The 23,232-nt window shown below is 54.2% G+C and overlaps 6 protein-coding genes across 6 annotated transcripts; 3 read left to right on the forward strand and 3 right to left on the reverse strand.

Annotated features, from left to right (window-relative positions):
• Positions 1–688: 688 nt before the first annotated feature.
• Positions 689–1,281, forward strand: CkaCkLH20_09393 (uncharacterized protein; the record flags this gene model as incomplete). The annotated part of the gene is made up of 2 exons (XM_038892108.1): positions 689–1,043; positions 1,103–1,281. The coding sequence occupies 2 exons, from the start codon at positions 689–691 to the stop codon at positions 1,279–1,281; spliced, it is 534 nt and encodes a 177-aa protein (XP_038742691.1).
• A 377-nt stretch (positions 1,282–1,658) lies between these two features.
• On the forward strand, positions 1,659–3,017 carry CkaCkLH20_09394 (carboxylesterase type b; the record flags this gene model as incomplete). The annotated part of the gene is made up of 1 exon (XM_038892109.1): positions 1,659–3,017. The coding sequence occupies one exon, from the start codon at positions 1,659–1,661 to the stop codon at positions 3,015–3,017; it is 1,359 nt and encodes a 452-aa protein (XP_038742692.1).
• Positions 3,018–3,451: 434 nt separating this feature from the next.
• Positions 3,452–5,419, reverse strand: CkaCkLH20_09395 (sulfatase; the record flags this gene model as incomplete). Its single annotated transcript, XM_038892110.1, has 6 exons — positions 3,452–3,763; positions 3,856–3,920; positions 3,975–4,473; positions 4,531–4,841; positions 4,896–5,057; positions 5,119–5,419. The coding sequence occupies 6 exons, from the start codon at positions 5,417–5,419 to the stop codon at positions 3,452–3,454; spliced, it is 1,650 nt and encodes a 549-aa protein (XP_038742693.1).
• Positions 5,420–6,281: 862 nt separating this feature from the next.
• CkaCkLH20_09396 (uncharacterized protein) lies at positions 6,282–6,677 on the reverse strand (the record flags this gene model as incomplete). Its single annotated transcript, XM_038892111.1, has 3 exons — positions 6,282–6,335; positions 6,389–6,559; positions 6,612–6,677. 3 exons carry the CDS (start codon positions 6,675–6,677, stop codon positions 6,282–6,284), a joined length of 291 nt encoding a protein of 96 aa, XP_038742694.1.
• Positions 6,678–10,006: 3,329 nt separating this feature from the next.
• CkaCkLH20_09397 (THO complex subunit 2) lies at positions 10,007–17,273 on the reverse strand (the record flags this gene model as incomplete). Its single annotated transcript, XM_038892112.1, has 4 exons — positions 10,007–10,225; positions 10,376–10,473; positions 10,520–12,632; positions 12,684–17,273. The coding sequence occupies 4 exons, from the start codon at positions 17,271–17,273 to the stop codon at positions 10,007–10,009; spliced, it is 7,020 nt and encodes a 2,339-aa protein (XP_038742695.1).
• Positions 17,274–18,154: 881 nt separating this feature from the next.
• Positions 18,155–19,922, forward strand: CkaCkLH20_09398 (homoserine o-acetyltransferase; the record flags this gene model as incomplete). Its single annotated transcript, XM_038892113.1, has 3 exons — positions 18,155–18,260; positions 18,436–18,826; positions 18,881–19,922. The coding sequence occupies 3 exons, from the start codon at positions 18,155–18,157 to the stop codon at positions 19,920–19,922; spliced, it is 1,539 nt and encodes a 512-aa protein (XP_038742696.1).
• Positions 19,923–23,232: the final 3,310 nt, after the last annotated feature.

Raw genomic sequence — 23,232 nt, forward strand, 5'->3', positions numbered from 1 at the left:
TTGGAGCAGAGGTATGTTTTCTGTGTCATCATGCATCTCGGGAAGAATGGCGGGTACCACGCGCGGGAGACCTACGGCGTCCGAGTGTAACATGCAATCGGGCTTTCGGCCTATTTGACTCGCGTGGCCCACTAGAAATTTACTGGGCTGATAGCTTCCGCCACATTTCGACGTGAAGTTGATGCTCTTCCGTTCCATGTTTCTTCTCGAGTTGTGTACAGCGTCTGATCAGCACTAACACTATGAGCCCATAGTACTAGGTGATTGAGATTTTTGATTGAATGCCGACCGCATCTAAATAGGTCTGAGTACTCAGATTTCAACGGATAGAGATGTATCTGAGAGAACCGACGACCGATACCTCATAGGAAAGAAAGCCAATCAATCGCTTCAAAATTATATCTCTGCTTACCCGGCAGCAACTCCGAAGCCTCTCGGACTGATAGTGGGAATCCTGCGTTAGCCTCCGTGACGGCTAACTGGAAGGGCCCACTTAACCGGAGCGTCGAGAGGCGCCAGAGCTTGTATCCGAAGGCGCCCGGAACTTGAAACTACGCCGTGAACTTACCATGTTTCCCTAGACATCTCATATAGCATAAATACTCACCGTGTTCTCTTCGCGTGAAAAGTTCAAATCCACTCTGTTTCCCTTCAAGACTTTTTTCAGTTTCCATCTTGGTACGTAAACATGACCGCCGGGAGCTTCTTTCAGGCACTCCTGGCGCCCTGCCACATCATTTCCTACGCCACATTGCTAGGAACCTCTCTCTTCCAGACGTTCGTCAACACCAAGATATGCTACATGGAACTCCCGAGATCCGCATTCACAACTTTACAAAAGCGGCTTTTCCCAATCTACTTTCGATCTCAATCGCTTTTGTTGATTTTGACGGCCCTCACATTTCCTCCGGGAGGTCCCGCCTCGCTACTAAGAGACAAGCGGGACTGGGTTCCTTTCGCCGTGGCCGGCGTCACGGCAGTACTGAACCTCTTACTCTACGGCCCGAGAACGAAACAGGCGATGATTGATCGCATTCATCAAGGTGATTCCAATCAATTGATTATGCGGCAATGAGAGGGAAAAGCTGACAGTTGTGCACAGAAACTCGTGACGCCAAGAATCCCGGAGCCACCGAAGAGGATAGCCCCGACATGCATGCTTGCAAGAGACGATTCTCGCGAAACCATGCAATGAGCATCCACCTCAATTTGGTCACCATTTTCGCTATGGTCTGGTACGGCGTTAGACTTGCTTCTCGACTGGACATCGAGATGGATTAAATGGTTTTCTTGGGGGCTTGGAATGACGAAACTAATAATCACGTCTCAATTGGCCGAGCACCGAATGACGGCGGTAGCATGGGTCGAAAACAAGATTCGCTTATCCACGGACCACACGAAGGAGGGTGTGGCGTCACCACCACAGTTCACTAGGTGCCCAGCTACGCGTGACCACCAGATGACTTCACTTTGGAGGACGAACGGATTTTTTCGTAACCAGAATTTAATCAGGCGGTCTTGCTTCGAATCTAGAAGTAATTACTTTGGCGTGTATGTGTTTGTGTCTTTAAGAACAACTGCCTGACCATAGCGGAAAATTGGTCTTTATTCTTTACAAGTCCCTCGCATCAGCCTAAGCTCTAGTCTCATATCGCAGAATGAGTACCGCTGACTCCGTCATCATCGAACTTCCAGGAGGAAAGATCACCGCAACGTCAAATGGAACTCTGATAAGAGCACGCGGATGTCGCTACGCATCTGCATCCCGTTTCCAACGTCCGAACCCAGTCGATAAGTGGGATGAAGTCGCCGACTGTACCAAGCCTTCACCGATTTGTCCGCAAGATGTGCCCTCTGAGCTGGACTTCATCACGGGCCCTATCACATCCGGACGTGAACAGAGCGAAGATTGTCTTCATCTCTCGGTCACAACAACCACTGATGCACTATCCAATGGTCGCAAGCGTCCGGTGATGGTGTATCTACACGGAGGCGCCTACGTCTCAGGCGGTGCCGACCTGGATTGCTATGAACCATCTGGTCTGGTGGAGCGTGGCGTGGTTGGCGTGAACGTTTCCTATCGACTGGGGATTTTCGGTTTCCAACCCATCCCGGGCGTCGCCCCGGCGAACCTCGGTCTGATGGACCAGATCGAGGCTCTTCGATGGATTCAGAGGAACATATCAGCCTTCGGCGGAGACCCGGACAACGTCACAATCTTCGGGCAGTCTGCGGGAGCGGCTTCCATTCACTGCCTCATGATAGCCGACGGAGCCGAGGGCTTGTTTCACCGGGCGATCCTGCAAAGCCCGCCTCTTGAGCACTGGACGCCCGAACGCGAGAACATGGTCAAAGACTTGGGTGGTTTGGCCTGGGACGAAGTGCACCTCGACACGGGCACCAAGACGTCGGGAGAGATGTTGGCACTCCAGCAGCAGCTGTTTCTCGTGGCTGCGTCGTACGGTTCGGCACACGCGCCGTTCAAACCACTTATGGGACATGAACCGCTCCCAAACCAAGACGATGTAGCTGGGAGAATTCGCCATGCTGCAAAGCGAGTGCCTATCATGATCGGATACACGAAGAATGAAGGGGTTCCATTCGTGAGGTTGAATAAAAGCTTACGTCCGTGGATCGCCGTCGCCTTCATTGGGTGGCTCATCGAGTGGATAGCAGCGTGGTTCGTCGGCAAGGTCTTCAAGTGGCTTATCGACGGCTTTCATGAAGAGTATCGCCAAGCGGGAGGGAGATCAATCCTGTACCGCTTCAACTGGCGCCCCTCTCATAGCTCACTGAGAGCACCTCACTGCATTGAGCTGCCGTTTCTTCTCGGTTCCTGGTCAGCATGGAAAGCTGCTCCGATGATAGGAGGCAATAGCTCTAGAGATACAGTAGAGGAGTTGGGGGCTAGAATGAAAAGCATGTGGGTAGACTTTGCGAGGGGAGATATGGACAAGGGTGCACAGCACTTCACTATCAAAGGGGATGAGGATTATTGGGAAGTTGTTCTTCGCTGATGACGGGATATGAAGGTGGTATATGAAGCGATGGGAAGAACACGCATCAGTTCAGCTGAGCTGACGAACGGGTACGGATTCGGAAGACTTGCATACATGGAGGATTATTGATGTTATTGATCAAATTTCGGCGTTGTCATTTAGTTGTTACTGTCCAGCCGCATAAGATGCTGCTCGTCCTCTAATGTAGTATAAAGTTTTGGTTTATGCTTTGGATGAGTAAATGACTTTTAGCACATCGAGATAACCCGATTTTCAGCTTTGGATATTTAATTTTACATTTGCAAATATGATAGATTGATAATTACTTTTTGAATTGTTTCTATTCTTTTCCTCGCAACGGGTATGGTTCATCACAATTCCTCGGATGGCACTTGTCTACTAATTCCAACTCATTATTCATACTAGATCTTGAACTAATCTGAACTCATGACTCACGGGTCGTAGTAAACCAACGTGTCTTGAGGTCCCTCAGAGCTAATATCGTAGAAATCCTTGCAGTCCGAGAAGGAAATCTTGGGTTGCCCAGAGTAGAAGTCGTCGTACTTGGCATCCAAAGCGTCGTGCAAGTTGGCAACACCTCCCTCGGGATGAAGTTGCTTCCAAGGAAGTCTGCAGCTCTCAGCCTTGCAACTCTTGAGAACCAATAGAAGCGCGTCGAGGCGGTCTTGTACAGCAGACAGAGGTCGGCCCAGAAGCTGACCAGTGGCAGTACCTGCCAGGTTATCCATTTGGCCCGGATCTTTCTGTATACGCTGTTAGCAATTGTGCGGTTCCCATGAATGGTGTGTTCTCTTGCCTTCATGTCGTAGAACTCGCGTTCGTTGCTGCACCAGACGGAGTAGAACAAGCTGTAGCCATCGCCGAGGACACGCATGGCCTTGTACGTGTTGTTCGCAGAAACTGGAAGATGTATGTCAGCTGAAAGCTCTCCTGTGGCAAGCTGGCAAAACTCACCTCCTCCGAAAACATCGTATCCACGCTGGGTACCCCAGAATTCGACGTTGACGTGATCGTGCTTGGGATCATTTTGCGCCTTCGCAATGCCATCGTCCGAGAACGGGATAGGAGAACCGTCAAAGTCCTCACGCAGCGTGATATTGGCAATGGAGAAGATGGTCGGTGCAATATCGGTGTGCGTGGTGACAAATTCGACTGTCTTTCCCTTGGGCACTCCAGGTCCACGGATGAGGAAAGGAACGTTGATGTCTTCCTCGATAGCGCAGGTCTTTCCGGGCTTGAGACGGTGCTGGCCGATGTGGAAACCGTTGTCGGAGGTGAAGATGACGTATGTGTTGTCGAGAACACCTGCCTCCTCAAGACGCTTGAAGACAGCGTCGACCATCTCGTCAACAGACTGCAGCGTTTGGAGACGGCGGCGGTAGTAGTTGTCGCCGTAGGCGATCTCGGAAGCGTTGAGTTGGGGGATAATCAGACCCCAGTTGGCCATGCTGGGCTGTTATGGCATATCAGTCTCGGACCCTCAAAACATAGATTTACAGGATCATCTTACCTTCTCAGGATTGAAGTTGTAAGTTCGGGGCACAGTGACATTGGCAAAGAGGTTCTCATGTCTCTTCGCAGGGATAGGGGGCGTGGCACCGGCGCTGGTTTCGCCGCCAAGACCGTTGTTGTGAGGACCGATGGGAGCAATGCCAACGAAAAATGGCTTGCTGCCGTTGAACTTGAGAGCATCATCCAAGAATCCCAGAGCCCTCTCAGCAACCAGGTCGTTGCTGTACTCGCCGGGGTAGGTCTGGGGAGGGCTGTCGTTTCTCTGGAACGTCGCATTCAGGTACAGATACGTGTTTGGGTCAAGAAGGACTGCCTCAAGACGTCAGCAAGGCCTAGATGTTCAGCAAAACATTACAAACTCACAGTCGCTGCCAGTCCATCCCTTAGGGTGGGGGTCGTTCCAGTTGTCAGTGCTGTGGGCGTTGAAGAGCTTTCCGGTGTAGTAGGTGTTGTAGCCAGCATCCTGAAGCCAGACAGGAAGGTACTTCTCGTTGTAACCCTGAGAAACGAACTTTGGGTAACCGCCTGTGAAAGGTTTCTTAGCTTCTGCTCTATCGTCCATAATTTGATGGGAAATGCATCTTACCGTGAGGAGGGGTGACGTAAGTAACGTTGGTGTTGTGCGCAGCCTGGCCGGTCAACAAGCTGACACGAGACGGGCAGCAAATCGAAATGGTGCAGAAGTGCTTGCGATAGTAGGTTCCTTCCTTCACAAAATGCTTCTGCACAAACGGCATGTAGTCGAGGGAACCAAGCTGTTCGTCCTGGTCATCAGTCAAGATGAAGACGATGTTTGGCTGGCTCTGCTTGATGTTCTGGGCCACAACGGCACTAGCGCTGAGCGCCAGCGTCGCCAGCTTCGAGAAGCTAAGGTTCTGCAACATCATGACTTGTCGGAGCTTTTCTCGCACGAGAGCTGAGAGGTTCACAAGAAGCCAAGAGCAGAAGGGCTGCCCTCAGTCCTCCGTCAGTGACTGGCCGAGACAACTCATTGAATTTTATATGCCGTGCGCTAATTACCTATGACGGCACAGCACACCAATACCCCAACCTCGCAACCCAATTGTCATCTGCTTTTTCTCCAGAATGTCATCTCAAAGGGGACGGAGGCCGATATCACTAGCGGTGGTCCCCGGTGGCTCCGTGGTAATCGATGTGGATCCCCGGCCGGCGGTGTCCCCTCCGCCAGCCAACCGGGTGGACTCCATAGTGGGCTTTATGGATACCGGCGCAATATCAACGGCTGTCGCAATCGGGTCTTTCGATTTCGTCATTCGAACCGCTAACCTAAAGTCACCACGATCACCACTTTTTCAATGGAAACTGAGCCATATTATCGGGTTTGGCTCCAGTTGTAGACAGTAGTTGTCGTGTTGTCGGCTGCTAGGCCAGGGGTAGCGGAGGTCTGCCGACAATGTTCTGGGGCCATATCAAGGCAGTCAAGTCTCTGCTCTCTCTTGAGAATCCCGACTTTTTCTCCGTTTCCCCGCGGTGCAAAATACGGACTTAGTCAGGGTGAAGAGCTACAATTAGCCCATGACGCAATGACTCGTTTTCAAAGAGCTCTATGCGCGCTCACAGAGCATGGCAATCACCGGCTGACTTATGAAATGTCTCTTTAGATTCTGAAGAAACCAGCAGAATAAAAACTGGAGTACATTGACTAAGTCCTTCCCAGGAAATGCTTCATTCCATGTATTCAGACTCGATTGGATAGACGCTAGCATCTATCCGAAGCTCCCCCGGTCCCTACTTCGGGCACCCGATTCCGAAACCAGTGTTCGTATCGCAGCAATCAGCATTCTTCAAACGTTAGCAATTCACATTTTCAACTTCAAGCCGCGGTAGTTACTTACGCAAGTCGCACTGACTTTCGTCTGCGTGCCCGCCTTGTTCACATTCCGGCAGAAGTTGCTCGATTCTCCCGGGCTTCTGCACACGTTTGCGCCGCCGCGTTGCCTCAAGCAGGCATCTTGTCCGTTTGACCCTCCCCAACAGCAATCGCTCTTGAAGTCGGCAATTCGGCACTGTTAAGCTGTTAGTTGCATGTTCGTCAAACAAAGACTTTGGGCTGCTTACAGAAGCCGCGACGGCCTCTTGAGCGGCGGCTGCGAGTGTGAGGAAGATGATGGCGGAGAAACGCATTTTGATTGGCCGGGTTGGTTTTGGTTGACAAATTTTGTTCAAATGAGTTGAGAGTTGTAGGGAAAAGTAATTGACTCTTCAGATCGGAATGGTTGCAAGTCAAGGTGTTGAGTTGTGCCTTGAGATAGACGACATGTTCTGGGCGAGATGGACTTTCTTATAGCCTTGAAGGCCGTCTCTCAGCTCAGATGTTTCTCTAAGACTCAACCCGCGTCCGTATGCTCACTTCATCAGCCTGACAACTGACTCTTGTCTGGTTCAAAAATATTACCGTTCTGAAGCAAGGCCAGCCCCAGGCCACCAAGGTCGACCCACTACTAAGTATTTTGATCTTCAGGCAATTGATGACTTGCCAAGAGCTTCAACTACGGATTTGGATTCTACAGGTAGTCATGAGAAAGACACCTGACTAGAGTATGCTCAATGGACAAAGTGCGCGAGTTACAACTGGCAACCGTGGGAACAAACACCAGCTGATTCCCCTCAGCCACCAAAAAGAAACAAAGCGTTGTTATTCCGAGACGCATAGAATATTTCCAGTTCAACCCTAGAAAGTCATCAAACCCTGGCCATAACGGGGCCTGCTATGCCTCTACACACATAGTCGATAGTCTCATTGGTCATAATATTCGCTACGAGCTGTTTTAACTCTCCGTACGGGGGGTTCTACGCCATCCCATCGACCCAAACAGAAGACTCGGACTTCATCTCCGGTGCCCCCTTGCGCCGATCCAACACCCGTTTGCATAACTGCAAGATTCAGTTACACCGGAGAAAGCCTAGATCTTCTCTTCGTTCGGTCTCGGTTTGTGTAACAGAGTGGGGGCGAAAGGGGGCCTGTGATGCGCCCTCGGTAACCCCCATCCATGTAACGCGGATTATCGGTTTACCAAAGTGGCAATGAGTCGGCGGTTTTGTGTCATCATGATACCAATTGGGATACGATGAAAGCCCAAATCAGAAACCAATTGATCGGTAACGCCGTTGAGCCAGGACCATTGGAGATGCAGGTGGCTGACATCTGAGGCTGATTTTAGGTTTGAGAGGAGGAACGCCCTGGGGTCCCCAGTCATGCAGTGTACACGTGGGAGACGATTAGTTTTGAGTTAGATTGTGATCGCTGGATTCATTAGATACGCTGGCTGAATTGTTTGGTTGTCGTTGTGCCTATAGCTAATCTAGTTTCGGCGATAAACCACAGGAAACAATCTTCGATCACGTCCTCAAGCTACTTGTGGCGAAACTATTCCACAAAGATGCTGTTATTTCCTCTAGTAAATCTCTACCAAAGTCACCTCCTCCGAAATCTTCAACGCAAACAAGAGTGCGAACGAATCGACTCTCGACAGCATATTCATCATGGCCCAACCCTGCCTACGAACCCATGTGGCCCTGCGGGGGATCGAGATCATGTCCAACTCTGAGATGAGACGGGGCTATTTTAAGCGGTGTGAACCAGCCTGCCGGTGTCGAAAGAAGGTCGCATAGATGGGACCTCACCAGACGTCGGCGCGGGTCCCGCGGGGCTAGCTGCCGGTAAACACGGGGGCGCATATGCTTGGCACGGCGAGTTCGGCCGGGGGTTTCAGACGGCGTATTGGGAGGTAACGACAAAGACCGTGTCTAGACCAGAGACGCTATCATTCTGTCCCAATTTCAGTATTTTCATTACTATGCATCTATTCTCGGCTGGTGTTCTCGGCCAGCTGGTGTCGTGCCTTCTTCTCCAGTCCGTCGTCCTGATCCCTGTTTACTAACTCTTGCTCCGCTGGCTACTTCCCAACTCCTCGTCTCTCTTCATCGTTTCATCAAGCTACCATCGAAAGAATCCATGCAATCATCTCATTGAAGCCAAGACAGCTTAAACGTCCCGGCCATACTTTACCGTTCGTCTCGACTAGATCCTCCACCTCCATCTCCCCTCGCCGGATCGACGCCCGTCTCAAATGCCAGATGAACAGCATCCTCCCGGCTACACCTACCTCGTGTGCCATACGACCAGGAAGGTCAAATCTCAGCTTTATGCCAAGCCCAGGATACGCGCAGGGATCGCACATATAGAGAGAAACAAGGCGGGTGAGGTCAGGCGGAGGCCGAGGGCCATCGTCATGCGACCGGTGCTTAAGAGACTTGACCTTCAAAGTAGAGATACAATTGTCCAGTATACTAGCCTATCTCATCGATTGTCTGAAATCTAGAACGGTCTGTGTTGGCCGGCTGAATCGTATGCGTCTCCGCGTTTGGCTTACACTGCCTGCGAGATCGAGCAAGAGTCACCGTCAGACGCGAATCAATCGAAAACTCCGCCATAATTGTCGAAGCCCTGTCGACAATCACCTTGTTGATGAGGGGAAACTGGAGAGCTAATACGGCCATGTCGCTCCCTTGAAGTGCTACTCTCAGATTAGGTCGAGATCACCATCATCGCCTACCTAGAGAATGAAGCGCGTGAAGCGCAAGGCGTTCAAGTACTCAATTGATGATCGCACACAACCACAGATGACTTCATAACACAACTGTACTCAAATTCATTCTACGACCAGGGCATTCCTCATGCCCATCCTCAGCAGACCTTCATCTCTGCCAAAAAACTACTCACTAAACCACTCTATCCCGATACTAATACATCTCTAAAGCAAAGCTCTACCAAACCCCCTTCCGCGTATGGCCTATGTTTACAAAGTTCTCTAATGGAAACATTTTTACACTAGCAGCGAGTTGGGACCGATGCTCTGAACGGCTGGTCGTCTATTCACTCCCGCCAGGATGGAAGGGTGTTTGTCGAAGAAAAAGTTGTTGTTGTGTTTGGGTATCATAGAAGAAATAAAGTTTGCCGGTGAAGAGAAGGAGGCATTAATCATTATGTATGCGTTTGGCGATGCAAGTGTGTTTTCTTAAGAGAGTCGCGTGTTCGGAATCCGGGTGCTGATGATGCTTATTCCCTTCTTCCCAGGTGTACAGGTGTTGTTCCCCATTTGGTCCCGAGCGACGAGAATGTGTTTTGTGTGTTTTGACACGGAGTGGATTTGTGTTTGTATCTGAAAATTTGAATTTCGGTCTTCCCCCTTGTGACCAGTCGTGCAAAATGTGCAAAGTAAATAATAGAAGCAGTGTAATGAGTGTTTCGTCGCGAAGTTGGGTGGTCCTCCTTTGCCCATGCTGTGCCGCGTGTCGTCGTATCGACCCAAATAATCTGTCTTTCCTCTTTCGCAAAACAAAACTCTCTCCCTAGTCGATTATCATCCGCCGCCTCGTTGGATCTCTCGTCTTGTTGCTCCCGCCTCAGAAGCGGAGACTACCCTAACGTCTCTGCCTCTTCTCGCGATCGTTCAGACCGGCGGCGTCTTCACTTCTGCGCTTCCGACCCCGCTCCTCTCGTGGTTCGCGTCGGTCGTCGTTCTGTCTCGATCCGCCGTCTCGCTGTCCACCTCTAGGTCCACCGCGCGTGCTTCCACCCCATTCCTCGTTTCTTCCTCCTGAGCCGGCTTCTCCACGGCCTCCATCACCACGATCACCCCGATGGCGTTGCTCACGCCCGTTACCACCTCCTATGCTTTCACGACTGCTGCCGTGAGCGTTGTTGGAATGGGACTCCCTAGTGCTGCCAGACGGCTCACGTCCCGACCGTCTCGGCTCACGCTCCTCCCGGGTGCTCGAAGAATGATCCTGTGCCCCGGATTTCCGGTCTCTGTACTCACGCGGCTCCTTCGGCTCTCTCTCGCGTCCTGCGCTACGCTCTCGCTCACGGCTGCCTCGTCTTGATTGGCGTCCACGATCCGAACGATGCTCCCTCCGACTACGTTCATGTTCGTTCCGTGAGTGATCGTCTCCGTTAGGCTGACTGCGATCTTGTCGGATTGGATCAGGGCGTTCTTGAGTTGGTGTAGTCATCGGAGACGCGCCAGTCAAAACCTGAGCGTCAGAACCCATGATGCTACCACGGGCTGCTCCACGTCCCCTAATCGTTGTGCCTCGGTTGCTTTCCGGCATGTTGGCTTGTGCTTGCTGCAACGTGCTGTTGATACCTGCAAGCTGTCTCCGACTGCCGCCACTTCGACCTCTATCAGTCGAAGCGGGCCCAGAAGGCGCGCCATCGGTAGGGCCTGGGAATGGGCCAGTGGGTGTTTGGCTGTTTCTACCAGATCCTCCCGAAGGTCGGTCAGGAGTGTTGATGGGCGGCAAAGGTGGGCGGGAGTGGCCATGGTTAGCAGGTTGTGCCGGGGGAGGGGGAGGAGGAGGAGGCGCGATCTGGGCCAGACGATCAGGATGGACGCCTGTAGCCGGTGGGCCTCCAGGAGTCTGCGAAGGCGAGGCAGCTGGGCCTTGGTTCAAGGTCCTGCCACGGTCAGGATGGGGCGCAGGCGTGGGAGTTGCTGTCGTAGGCGAGTTAACGGACTGGTTAGGGGCATTCTGGTTCCTACGCCCTCTGCCCGAAGCCGGTCCGGTTGGTGGGTGCCTTTCGTCTGGCTGCGCCGGGCTGTCAGTCGGTGGGAAGCGCCCGTCTGATCGCGAGTTCGGAGGGTTCATAGGGCCTCCTCTTGCAGCTGTTCGTCCACGGCCGCGTGGTCCCGAGGGAGGTTCGTTCGTGAGCACAGACTGAATGGGATTCAGGCGGCCATAATTCTGATCCTGTCGGTTGTGGTCCGCTTCCGCGCCCCTGCTAGGGCCGAGAAATGCATCTCTTCCTTTGTCACCTTCGCGATCGCTGGCGCGATCATTGCGGGGATTTGGAGCCGGAGATTCGTTGTGTGCCTCTCTTGCTGAAGATCGGTGGTCGGAATGGTGGGAGCGGCCGTGGCGGTCATCTCTTCCAGCATCAGGAGTTTCCGGGTTGAAACGTCCGCTTCTTCTCGGCGAGTGTCCGCGAGGCGTGCCCCTATCTCTGGGCTCATCGCGTGCCGGGCGAGATGGGGGTTCCGGTCGGGTCGTCTCGCCAATCAAAGCAGCACGCTCCGGATTGATTATGTCTGGACGGTCCACTTCGCCTCCACGCGGTCCTCTTCCACTGCGGCGGTCTGTCTCGGATGACCTCGGAGGCCTGTCTGAACGGCTAGGCCTCTCGGGCTGATCACCCTGGATTAGGGCGAGTCTTGCGGAGTTAATAGGCGGTTCCTCTTGCGGTGGCTGCGCTGCTTGGGGTGGCGGCGTTGAAGTTGCTGTTTCCCGAGAGAGACGGCCAGGTTCTGGTGCACGTCCGTTGCTTGGAGCTTGTCTGTCTCGCGGGGCACGAGGTTCACGCTCATGAGCTCCGTGATCACGACGTTGAGGCTCTTGCCTTGCAGGCCAGTCCTTCTCAGACGAGCGACCCGCATCTCTCATCGGGATGTCTGCTCCGCGTCGGTCCTGGTTGGCAAATTCGCGTCCGCGCTCAGGGCGAGCAGGCTCAGGGAATCTAGGGTCGCGAGGTTCTCTCTGGTCCCTGTGGTCCCGGGGCTCGCGAGCGTCTCTGGCATCTCTAGGGCCACGAGGTTCGCGAGCATCCCGTTGATCACGGCGTTCCGGCAGACTGTCGGGAGTGAAGTGGTTGCGGTAGTGACCTGGGATAGGAACGTCCGGCCTTTTAGGCAAACTGTGCGAGTTTCTGTCGGAAGGCGCGCTCGAGGGTGCCGGCTTTGACGACTCTCTCTGGTTCGAGTGATTCGCTGCAGGAGTACTGACTGCAGGTTTCGGCGTTGATGGTTTGCTCGACGCAGCAGAAGTGGCCGCAGGGGTGGCGCCTGATTTGGCAGACTCCCTCTGAGCAGCAGATGGTTTAGGGGGAAGGTTGGGTTCCTTTTGATTAGACGTAGCAGGCGCTGTCGGAGCTGACGGTCGAGACTCGGTATCCTTGCCGTCTCTGACTTCGCCATCTTCCTGTTCTGCTGCACTCTTGGCTGGACCAGGCTTGAATTCGGCGGCGGTCGCACGAAGACCGGTTGATTCGCCATCCCTGGCCTTTCCTTGGGCTTGTCCATTCTGAATGGATGTTAGCGCAGTCGACTTCTGGTTTGAATTCTTTCTACTAACCATGTTTGGACGGAAACCTGCCGGCAGCACCCATTTCGCCTTTCTCCGCTGTAGTTCGGACAGTGCACCTTGAGCAGCGACCGAAAGATCCACGCGATGGCCTTCCTCCCCAGCAGTTGCAGTCTTTGAGGCCGCCTCACGATCGGTAATAGTCTTGAGCTGCTCGATGAACTGGTTGCCCATGAATGTAACCGCTGGGAAGAATTCGAGCACAGCCTTGAGAACAGTCATGGCATTGCGGATGTGCATCCACTCCATGCCGCCAAGACAGGACTTCAGTGCCAGGTTGAGTTTGTTATGCCATCCGTACAGAATATCCCGGAACTGCGAATGGTCGTAATACGCCGTTGGCTGTCCGTTCGCGTCAAACTCAGATGCGAATCCGAGAAGGTTACTGCGCTTGCCGACGGCTTCTCTTTCAAAGGCATTGGTGTCCCGGTGCCATTTCGCAAGATCCTTCAGAATGCAGTTGAGGAACCTGCCGAGATGTTCGGCTTCGCGGACCGTACAGGTGAAGATCATCGACCGCAGTCGGTTGACGCTGAAAATCCGGTCATAGACCGCCTTCAATCGGAAGTTGGGGGCGCCGAAAGTGTGGATTTTCCGAATGAAGGCGTAACAGTACTCGGCGTCGCTAGCGGAGAGAACCAGCCGGGGAAGTAAACACTGTTCGAGGATCGCATCCGAGATACCGTTCAACTTAGTGACCGATCCTGTGAACCACGTGTCCATTTGATCTGACATGTAGTCTCGAACGACCCGCGCCCTCTTCATCTGCAAGTCCGCCTCCTTAGGAAGCTCGTTGCCAATCTTTTGTAGCTCGGCCTTCTTAGCTTCTTTCTTCGTGATGCCGCTCCGGCTCATGTCGGAACGGTCTCTGTTGAGGTCCTTCTGCAAGTTCGCGATTCGCTTGTGGGCCATGTTGTAACTAGCCGCTGGCACCTCGACATCGCCAAGCTGCAAAGCCCAGAAAAGAACAAAGAACTGCGCGCTGAGTTTTCCCCAGTAGGAATCGGGCGTAATGGACTGAATCGACGCAACAAGAGGTTCCAGAGCCTCGTGGATCTGGCGCATGGCCTCCTTCTTCGCCTTCTCTCGGATCTCTTGCGGCGTCAATATCTTTTCTCCAGCTTCGGTAACCTCTCCAGTGGTCTCGGCAGCTTCGGCAGGCTCGGTTTCACTCTGGCCCATGGACACGTCCCCGTCGGTGTCGGTGATGGCTGTCGTGGCATCTTCCTTCTTCGCGAACATCTTGTGGGAGATGCTCTCTCGGCCAATGAGGAAAGCTAGGCTCGCATCGAGACCAAACTCGCTCATGAGGCTCGCGATGGCAGGAACAAGCGAATCGAACTGCTGAGGCTCCAAGTTGGTTCTCAGAAGGTCGAGATACTGGACGAGGATCTGATGACTGTCGTCAATGACGGAACCGATGTACTTGATGTGGGCCTCGTCGTCCGGAAGTTTGTAAATGGCAGATTGTCGGTATTGGGCAACGTTGATCAGGATACGTCCAGCAAGCTTCGACTCGGTCAATGATTGCATCAGGCGCTTGGCGCTGCGTCCTGATTCGAAGCGTTTGTCCTGGAGGCCAAGCAGGGTCTGTCGACGCAAGACTTCTCCTCCTGACATTGCCAGGATCTGCTCGTCGGTGAAGTCGAAGACTTGAACGACACCTCCCATGGAAGTGACGAGCTCCTTGAGAATGATGAGATCTGTCGAGTTGCCTTGGAATAGCTGGTTGTTGACATATTGAAGGATGGGGGTCGGGTCCAGAATGGAGTATCGCTTGAAGACCTTGCCAGCAAACTTCGACAGAGCCTGGAGCCATTTACTGGTCAAGAGGATCGAGGACTCTTGCGTGCGGCTTCGTTGTTTGCCACCAAGGGAGCTCATCAAGGACCACACCAAGACGTCGTATGCCAAGTCAGTGAAGTACTTTGCACACTCAACAAAGGCCTCGATGAGGTTGGCGTAAGACTCGATCTGACTCAGGGCTTCCTTGAAGACGATACCAGGCGAAGAGTAACTCGTCTTGGCTAGAGACTTGGCCATCTCGCTGAGATTCGTCAGTGAGATACGCTTCATCACACCTCTGGTCTCGACGCGGGTTCGGTTAAAGGCTGCCTTCATGGCCGGCAGTCTCGAGATTTGTCCCTCGAACCATTCGGCATAGATCGAGTACCGGGTTGTGACAGGGTAGAGCTTGAGTAGGTCCCAGATGGAGTTGACGACGGCCGCGTTGGCTGTAGTCATGCTGAGAGCGGGAACAAGAATGCGTCGAAGCAGGTCCTGCCAGCGGTCGAGGTTTTGCTGAGACTGGTCTTCTCCGAGACTCTTGGCTCCGATGCTGATGAGCTTGGCCAACAAGGCGGGGTCTTTGCCAATGTTGACACCAGAGACATTCAACAACGTGTCGCATAGAGTAAAAACATCTTCAACAGTCTGACAAACAGGGACGTTGTCGGCCCACTCATCCCAGTAAAAACGGTAGTGCTGGTCTCTCCCATCGAATCCGTCAGGGAATGGCCAACGCATAGACTTCTTGGAGGGCGTGCTCGCGAGCTTGATAGTGCCCTTGGGGACGCCGCTCTGGTCAAGGTCGGCGATCGACTTCGGGGGGCATTCGGCGGGGCAAGTAGGTGTGGGGCGGCTTTCCTGGTAAACTTTCTCGATGCTGTGGTTGAGAATGCGATGGACGCGGTCGAGGATTTCGGGGAAAGCCTCCGGGAGCCAGGGGAAGCGGCCGAGAATGAAGAGGGACTCCGGGATGGCGCCGATCGTCAGCAGGCAGATGAGCAACGCCGCCTTCTGCTCCATAGGTTCCGGAAGCTTCTCCTTCTCATCCACGCCGGCATCGGTTTTGGCGTCCGCGTCGGCCTTGCCTGCGGCATCTCGCGTACGGGTGTTGGGCAAGGGAGCTGTATCGTCCGGCAGAGCACCAGCCATGAGCAATGCGTTCTGCGCAGCGCCAGGTCGACTCTGCCTCTCCTTCTCTTCCAACTCTTTCATGCGCTTCTCCCTGAGTGCGTCCATGTCGCCGTCGAGGGGCCAGAGGTGGGGATAAATGTCCACGAGTGACATGAACCCAACCTTGATGAGAAGTGCGACAAGGTACAGCAAGTTGGCCGGCAGCACATCGTCGACATCCCGGGCATCCGAGGAGTAGAATCGCAGCTTGAAGCCAAGGAGCTGGGCTGCGGTGCGGTTGCCCTGAGGGGGAAGCGTCTTTGTTGCCTTCATCCACGCCGACGCGGCAGTAACTTCGGCTTCGGTGGTAGACTCCGACACTTCCAACGATTTGAGGTAGTCACCGGTGACTTCTCTACCTCCGAGTTGGAAGAAGGCATCCAAGTGGACATCGCGCGCCCTGTTCCAAAACTCAACATCTCGCTGGCGTCTTAGCTCGGCCGTCTCAATCTCGGACTCGTCGCTGGACATCCAATGTGACGAGTCGGGCAGAGCCCAACTGGGTAGGCCGCCCGCGTAAACCGTTGACCCCGGGGTTTGGTTCCTAGGCCACCAGGAGCTGACGCGGAGCAGCTTAATGAAGAACCGGAACTGTTTGATGAGTACAGCTGCGAAGACATCAAGCGTAACATCCAGGACACGTCCGACGTCGAGATCGAAGGTTCCAATAAGACCCTTGAGGCGCTCGAATGCGGCATGGGCTGCCTCGGCGGTAGGCGGTTCCGAGCTGCTGGTTGTGAAAAGCTCCGTCATCAGTTTCGAGTAACCCTCTGATTCCTCGCGCAATAAGTTGTAGTTTGCTTGTCGGTACAGAAGGTTGGTGGCGTGACGGATTCCGAGTTTGACGAACGTGGTGCGGATAAGGCCGAGGTCCTGCAGGAGCTGGGCATCGAGGGTCTGTCGCAGAAGCGCCGGAGCGAGACCGGTGCTCTGGATGAAGTCGCGGAGCTGCGGCTTGAACAGACCGCGATCGTTATCGAAGATGATGGACAGCGTGTCGAGGAAGAGAGTATGAGGCTCGAACGAAAATGATTCCTTAATCATTTCATGCGATTCCGAGCCAAGTATCTCTTTCATGCACGCGCCAGCGTCGGACGGCGACAGTCGGCCGTCCAAGACCGCATGGATGAACTCTTGGAATATGCTAGTCAGCTCTTCGATATCGACATCAGCCTTCGACTGCACGGCATGATCTACAAGTTGCTGTCGGCCACCGGTTGTCCATGACGTGATCGTTTCGTCGTTGATATGCTCATAGCAGTACTTTCTCGGTACCGGAGACGGCGGGTGGGATATCGGGGCAGTAGGCTGATCCGTCGCGATCGGAGGCGGCTGTTGCGACTGCGACGGCGCGGAAGGCGGGCGGGCTACAGTCGGGGAGGTGACGCGGGAGGCGCTCGCAGAGCTCGTCGCCGGCTGCTGTTGTTGCGACTGCTGACCTTGACCCTGTGCTGAATCGCGGCGGTCGTTTCTCCTAGTGTTCCTACCACTGCGACCGCCTCTTCCACCACCCTCGGAGAAGTCTCTTTCGCGTTGGCCCATGGCCGTATCTCCAGGCCGGTGAGGAGAGGGCCTGCTTCCCTCGTTGGCGAGGCCACCGCGAGCCTTGCGCTTCGGCGGCATCGTGCTCTCGGTCTCGGATCGTTCAGGGTATCATTGGAGACGCGAGCGGTTCGTGTGTGTGTCTCCTGTCGACATGTCTGGTCAGCGGGTGTCGATCGTTTGCGCGCAGCTGGCGGGGAGAAAAAGTACCAGATGGAGGATGGAGCTCGTCGCGTGTAGCTTGATGGAAGGGAATGACGTGCACAAAGGAAATGAAAAACAGACACTATCGCGTCTTGGCGACAGAAACACTGATTCAGGCGATGACGGGATTCCGTATGATGGAGTAATGTGTCGGCCCTTTGGAGTTGGGTGACTTGTTGGGGGGGGTTTGGCGGCGGAATGGAGAGGATGGACGATTTCTCGCGTGAACAGGCAGGTGCTGCAATCCGGCAGGAGCAGAGAGCTTCAGATCCACTCAGTCCTGCAAGCGGGTAGCAGCCTCACGGATGGGCAAGGCTGTCGGTCCAGTGGTCGGGTCTGGGGCTCCGTGTGGGTGGGGCCACGAATTTCTGTACCGGTTCGCCGCATGTATCGGTTACTTGCAAGTTTGCGGGGGTGCCTCTAAAACGTGCGGTCGCGAGGACCTGCAGCTAGAAATCGCAGGTGCTGGGCTCCGACGGGATGGCCACCAGCTGACTCATCAACCCCGCGCAGCCAATGAATCGCGACCGAAAAAAAAGTGGCCCGTACTCAAGTGGCCCGGAGCGATTACGCCATTTTCGGGGCACGTCTTTGGCTTCTTCTCACTGAAAATCGACCAGTTAAGAGTCACACTTGACAAGACCAAACCCCAGATTCTTCATATATCTCGCATATCTCGCCATCGCGGAGGGGTCCCAGGTCTCCAGAAACCTTGCCCTTGTCAAACAGCAGCTCGCAGCTTCTTTTTACATCATCAATTGAACGGCGCAGCCACTGAATCGCAAAAGCAGCCGTTGCCCCTCGTCGGTTCCGAGATCGGGATGACTGCACAAAATTTACAGAACGGCTCGCAGCCGAGATACGGTCAGTATAACCTCAACTCCAGCGCGTCAGCACGTCTTCGATCATAGTCTCTTTCCTCAATGGTACATGACGACTCATGAACCAAGTGGTTTACAATGTCCCCTGGCCCTTCCATATACTTCATCCCCGCACGTAAACGTTCGCGTAAGAAGACCGGTGACTGAATACCTGTAAGAAAGAACCCAGACGCAGCCTGAGAACCCGTTCGCTGCCTTGATTCCCGACCAGCAATTCGCCATCATCCCCTCGTTCACCCTCGAGTCCGGCGTCACCCTCCAAAATGTCCCCGTCGCGTACACCACGCGCGGCAAGCTCTCGCCCAACGGCGACAACGCCATGGTAATCTGCCACGCCTTGACCGGCAGCGCAGACGTCAGCGACTGGTGGGGCCCTCTTCTTGGAGGACCCGGAAGGGCGTTCGACACCTCGAGGTTCTTCATCGTGTGCATGAACAGTCTCGGTAGTCCGTACGGCACCGCCAGCCCAGTCACCGCCAAGGACGGCGACCCGTCCAAGGGTAGATACGGACCGGAGTTCCCGTTGACGACGATTCGCGACGATGTACAGTGAGTCAGACTTGTTCTTGTGCCGTAACACGGATACTGACGAAAGGCTTCCAGGCTTCACAAGCTGTTGTTGGATGAGCTCGGAGTCAAGCAAATCGCCGCCGTCATTGGTGGATCTCTCGGCGGCATGTTCGTGCTGGAGTGGTCATACTTTGGCAAGGACTACATTCGTTGCATCGTGCCCATTGCGACATCGAGCAGACACAGCGCGTGGGGTATCAGCTGGGGCGAGGCGCAAAGGCAGAGCATCTACGCTGACCCGAAGTACGATGACGGCTATTACTCATTCGACGACCCGCCGTCAACCGGCCTCGGCGCCGCCCGCATGTCCGCACTCCTGACCTACCGTAGCCGCAACTCGTTCGAGTCTCGGTTCGGACGTAACACTCCGGACCCCTCGAGGCGGCAGATCATCCGGGAGAAGCCCAGACCTAGCACGCCGTCCGAAGCTCACTTCCACATTCATAACGACGGCCACAATGTCAAGCGGGTTACACTGTCGCGGCAAAACAGCCAGGGAGGCACGGTGGAGACGCCTGTGAACGGCGCGACGGCTGACGCGGTTACCGAGTCCCTTGACCCCCAGTTCCATGGGCCTCAGACGGAAAGCTTGACGGGCGGCGACAAACTCCCGACGTCAACCTACTTCTCCGCGCAGTCGTACCTCCGGTATCAGGGACAGAAGTTCGTCAAGAGGTTCGACAGCAACTGCTACATCGCCATGACGAGGAAGCTGGACACCCACGACGTTTCCCGCGATCGTGCCGCAACTATCAGTGAGGCCCTGGCCCTCATCGAACAGCCCACCCTGGTCCTGGGTATCGAGAGCGACGGCCTCTTTACATTCGCCGAGCAGCAAGAAATTGCCGAGCACGTCAAGAACGCCAGACTGGAGCGAATCGACAGCCCCGAGGGTCATGACGCCTTCCTGCTGCAGTTCGAGCAGGTCAACCACTACGTACTCGACTTCTTGAAGGAGACTTTGCCCGATATCATGAGCAAGAAGGGAGAGGAGGTCGAAGAGGTTGGTGTTGGCCAGCTGACTAAGAGCAGCACGTTCGGTGAGGCGGAGGTGGACGACATTACCGCCTGGTAGCTGCGTCTAAACAACTCTGCTGTCAGCCCAGTGGAGTTTTTCGGGATTTGTTTTGTTTCAACAGGCCTGGTTTCTTTCAACAAGTCAGCGATCATGGAAATAGACGGTGTAAAAATGGAATCGGTTTATGCAGATGCTGTGTCAGCGAGTCTAGGCCGAGTCGGATATGACGTGTCAGTGTAGAGCCTCAGGAAAGGCGGGACGAGTACCCGTGGACAGTCTCTTGCTCTTCGGAAGCGATGCAAAGAACCTTAAGAGCGATGCAAAGAACCTTAAGGTTGGACATGAAGCCCAGAGGTCCAGATCGCCGCCGGCTCATATCGTAGCGCAGTCAACCGGACGCGTCAAGCTCAGACGCGGAGCTTATTGAACTGTTGCAGGGCAGAATCGGTGGGACACCGTGTGGCCGACGCAACTAATACCGTCCGGACGAACGAAGTGGCACAAGTGTATCAACTCGAACTGCTTTGGAGCGAGACACCAACTTTGTTCTTCCGTCATTCATTTTGGTGTGTGGTTGCCTTTTGGCGCCCGCAATCGCTCGCTCCCGTGAAGGGGTGTTGAGATTGCTTTTGCCTGCGGGTCAGTCCAGATCAACAGACTGTCGGGTGCTTCCTGAACTTATTCTGGTCTCACACCGCCGGTAAGGTAAGCAGAAGATGGAGAATCTCCGGTCCATAGCAGCGATGTCCTCAGCACCACTTGGAGGCTAGAGTGAGGTCAGGTCAGAAGATGACTCGCCAATCAGCCGACATGAACGGCGAAACAAAATTTAATCGTAAGCAAAGACCACGAGGTTGCCTTCGTCCCCAAGTATAACGGTGCGGAGATATGTCGCATGAAAACGTTTAACGTCAGTCGGCGTTAAGCACGACTCGACATTCCGCCTCCTAATGCTTAACCGGTGATTGACCGGCTGGCAGCACCAGGCAGCATATGACTGCCGGTGAGCAGTAAATAATCGGCAGAATGGCGGCCCCTCTCCTCCAGTCACCGGAGAAGCATCGGCTTCGCGGTCCCACGTGTTAAAGAATACCCCTGCGATTGGCTCGGGGAATCCTTGTCGACGGTCTGTCGGCCCCTCCTCGCTCGGTGAAGAGCCAAGCGGCAAGCAGACGCATTGGCAGATCTGGAGACTGTGGGGGTTCAATCTGGTCCTGTCATCAGCAAGGCGGACGGGAAGACCTGGAGAGGAAGAAGTGTGCTGGCAGATTGTGGAGGTATAACAATGGAATTGTCAATAAGCGATGGTGTCTCGTGAGATGTCTTGTCTCGGTAGAGTCGGACGAGCATAGAGGGCCAACCAGGTGTTGGACGAAAACGAAGTGTGTGTTTTCAACGTGTTTTATCCAACACGACAATCTCAGAAAGAAGAGAAGAACGGCTCTGGCTTTGGAGGGGTGACACGCACCCAATCGGGACAGATCTGCTGATGGCCTGCGTCAAGAAGGTTCCGTGTGGCTAGCATTCCAGCGGCCTTCTAGAAGGACCACCCCTGCTGTTCCGAGTGTGACCTGCAGTGGAGAGGAACCACCGCATGAAGGGCATTTTTCGGTGTCCCTGCCGGCCCTGCGGATGGATTTCTGGAGGAGGATGTGAAATGCAAAGAAATGCACAAGAAAGCACCACAATTCAATTGGAAAGATGTACTGCTGAGTGGATCGGCTGTGGAAGGAGGTCGTTCCGCCTGGTCTCCCGTCTCGTGCCTGCCCTGCCTTTTTCTTGCGAACTGACGCTGACGCTGACGCGGATGCCTCTTTTCCCCTGGCAGCCAACTCGCAATTGCCTTTTCCCAGCGTCCGGATGCGAAGAATGAAGCAGACCTTAATCAACTTAACATTAATTAAGATGCGAACTGACGCAACTCAAGGCAAGAGCGAGCTAAGGTAGATGTTCTCAGACCCAAGGCCAGGTGTCTGTGACAGTTTGGCAACTGCCCGTCCCGTCCATTCTTTCCAGCCAGTCCTTCCGCCCGCCATGTCTACGTACTTCAGCCACACCTCGCCCTAAGTGACCAACAGTTGGCCCTCGCATCACATCTGTCCGATCCCATGAAGAAAAAAAGAAAGCGTATCGTTAACCAAAGCTTGTCCCTCCGTACCGATGCCGATACGCCAGGGCCATCTTACGATACAGATGCGATTCAACTTGGGATGCCAATACGGAGTCAGCTGTCCTTCGTCAAGCAGCCCTGTCAAGAAGCGGCATTCCCCTGGTAGAAGAGAGCACGTCGCCAACACGTGGTCCGGCAATCATTATAGCCTTGGCTGACTTGGCTAAAAGTTGCGCCATTTCGGCGGTTGAATTCTCGTTACCGTTATCCACGACGCCGACGGCCGCTGAGCGAGCATCTACGCGGCTTTTGATTGTTTCTTGTTCGTCTCTTGAACATTTCCTGACAGAGAAAGAGAAAAGTCTATCTGCCGCATCATTCCATGTTTCTCCATCTAGCGCAATAAGTTGAGACATTTCTCCCTTCGGGATCGGACTTTTCCCTTCCCAAAACGACTGCATACTTTCAGATTTCCGACGCACTCATCCTTATTTTTTTAGACTCTGAGGCTCCTCCCCGTTTCTGGACCGTGTGCCCCTTAACCCCGATCTGGGAAAGGCGTTTGGAAATATCACCATCTACAACCTTGCGAACCACCATCTTCGACGACTGGATTGCCGCTTCTTCTTCTAGCTTACGGAGCTGCTTCACGGGCTGCAAACTCAACATCTGGTACGGATACGGCCTCCTCAAACATTTCTGCTGAGCACAGGGCCATCACTTACACGGACACAATGTTCCCCGTCCCATTCCACCCATCCAATCGGTCACTTCGCGGACCTCGCCCCCCTTACCCCTGGACCAGGCATCCCCTTGCCATCGTCCTGCCTTGCCGTCCCCCTGTCGCCCACGTTCAGCCCCTCGCCCGCCCCATGAAGAGTACCGTTACGAAGGTCCTGCAGAGACGGATCGAGCGGGACGCATGTGGTGGCATGCAGAGAGGCGGCCCTTGGTTCTGTGCCATATTCCCTTTAACACTCACACACCCCCCTTACGTCCGCACACCTTTTGAGCCGCCTAAACTCTGACCCTGATCATCGACGCCCAGAAATCTTAGCCGCAACGTCTTGTCCCTCCATCGTGAAAAGCCGTCCATTATCTCCGCGAGAACTACTTCGAGCCGATCGATCTACTTCACACGACGACTATTTCGACTTGAGCTGGGGAAGATTCAAGAGTGAAGGGAAAGCTTTGGTACACGAACACTTTCGAATTCCACCATGGCCGCCGCGCCATCGACCGCGTTATAGACCGGGC

Source organism: Colletotrichum karsti (genome assembly GCF_011947395.1).
Source record: "Colletotrichum karsti strain CkLH20 chromosome Unknown Scaffold33, whole genome shotgun sequence".
Classification (NCBI taxonomy): domain Eukaryota; kingdom Fungi; phylum Ascomycota; class Sordariomycetes; order Glomerellales; family Glomerellaceae; genus Colletotrichum; species Colletotrichum karsti.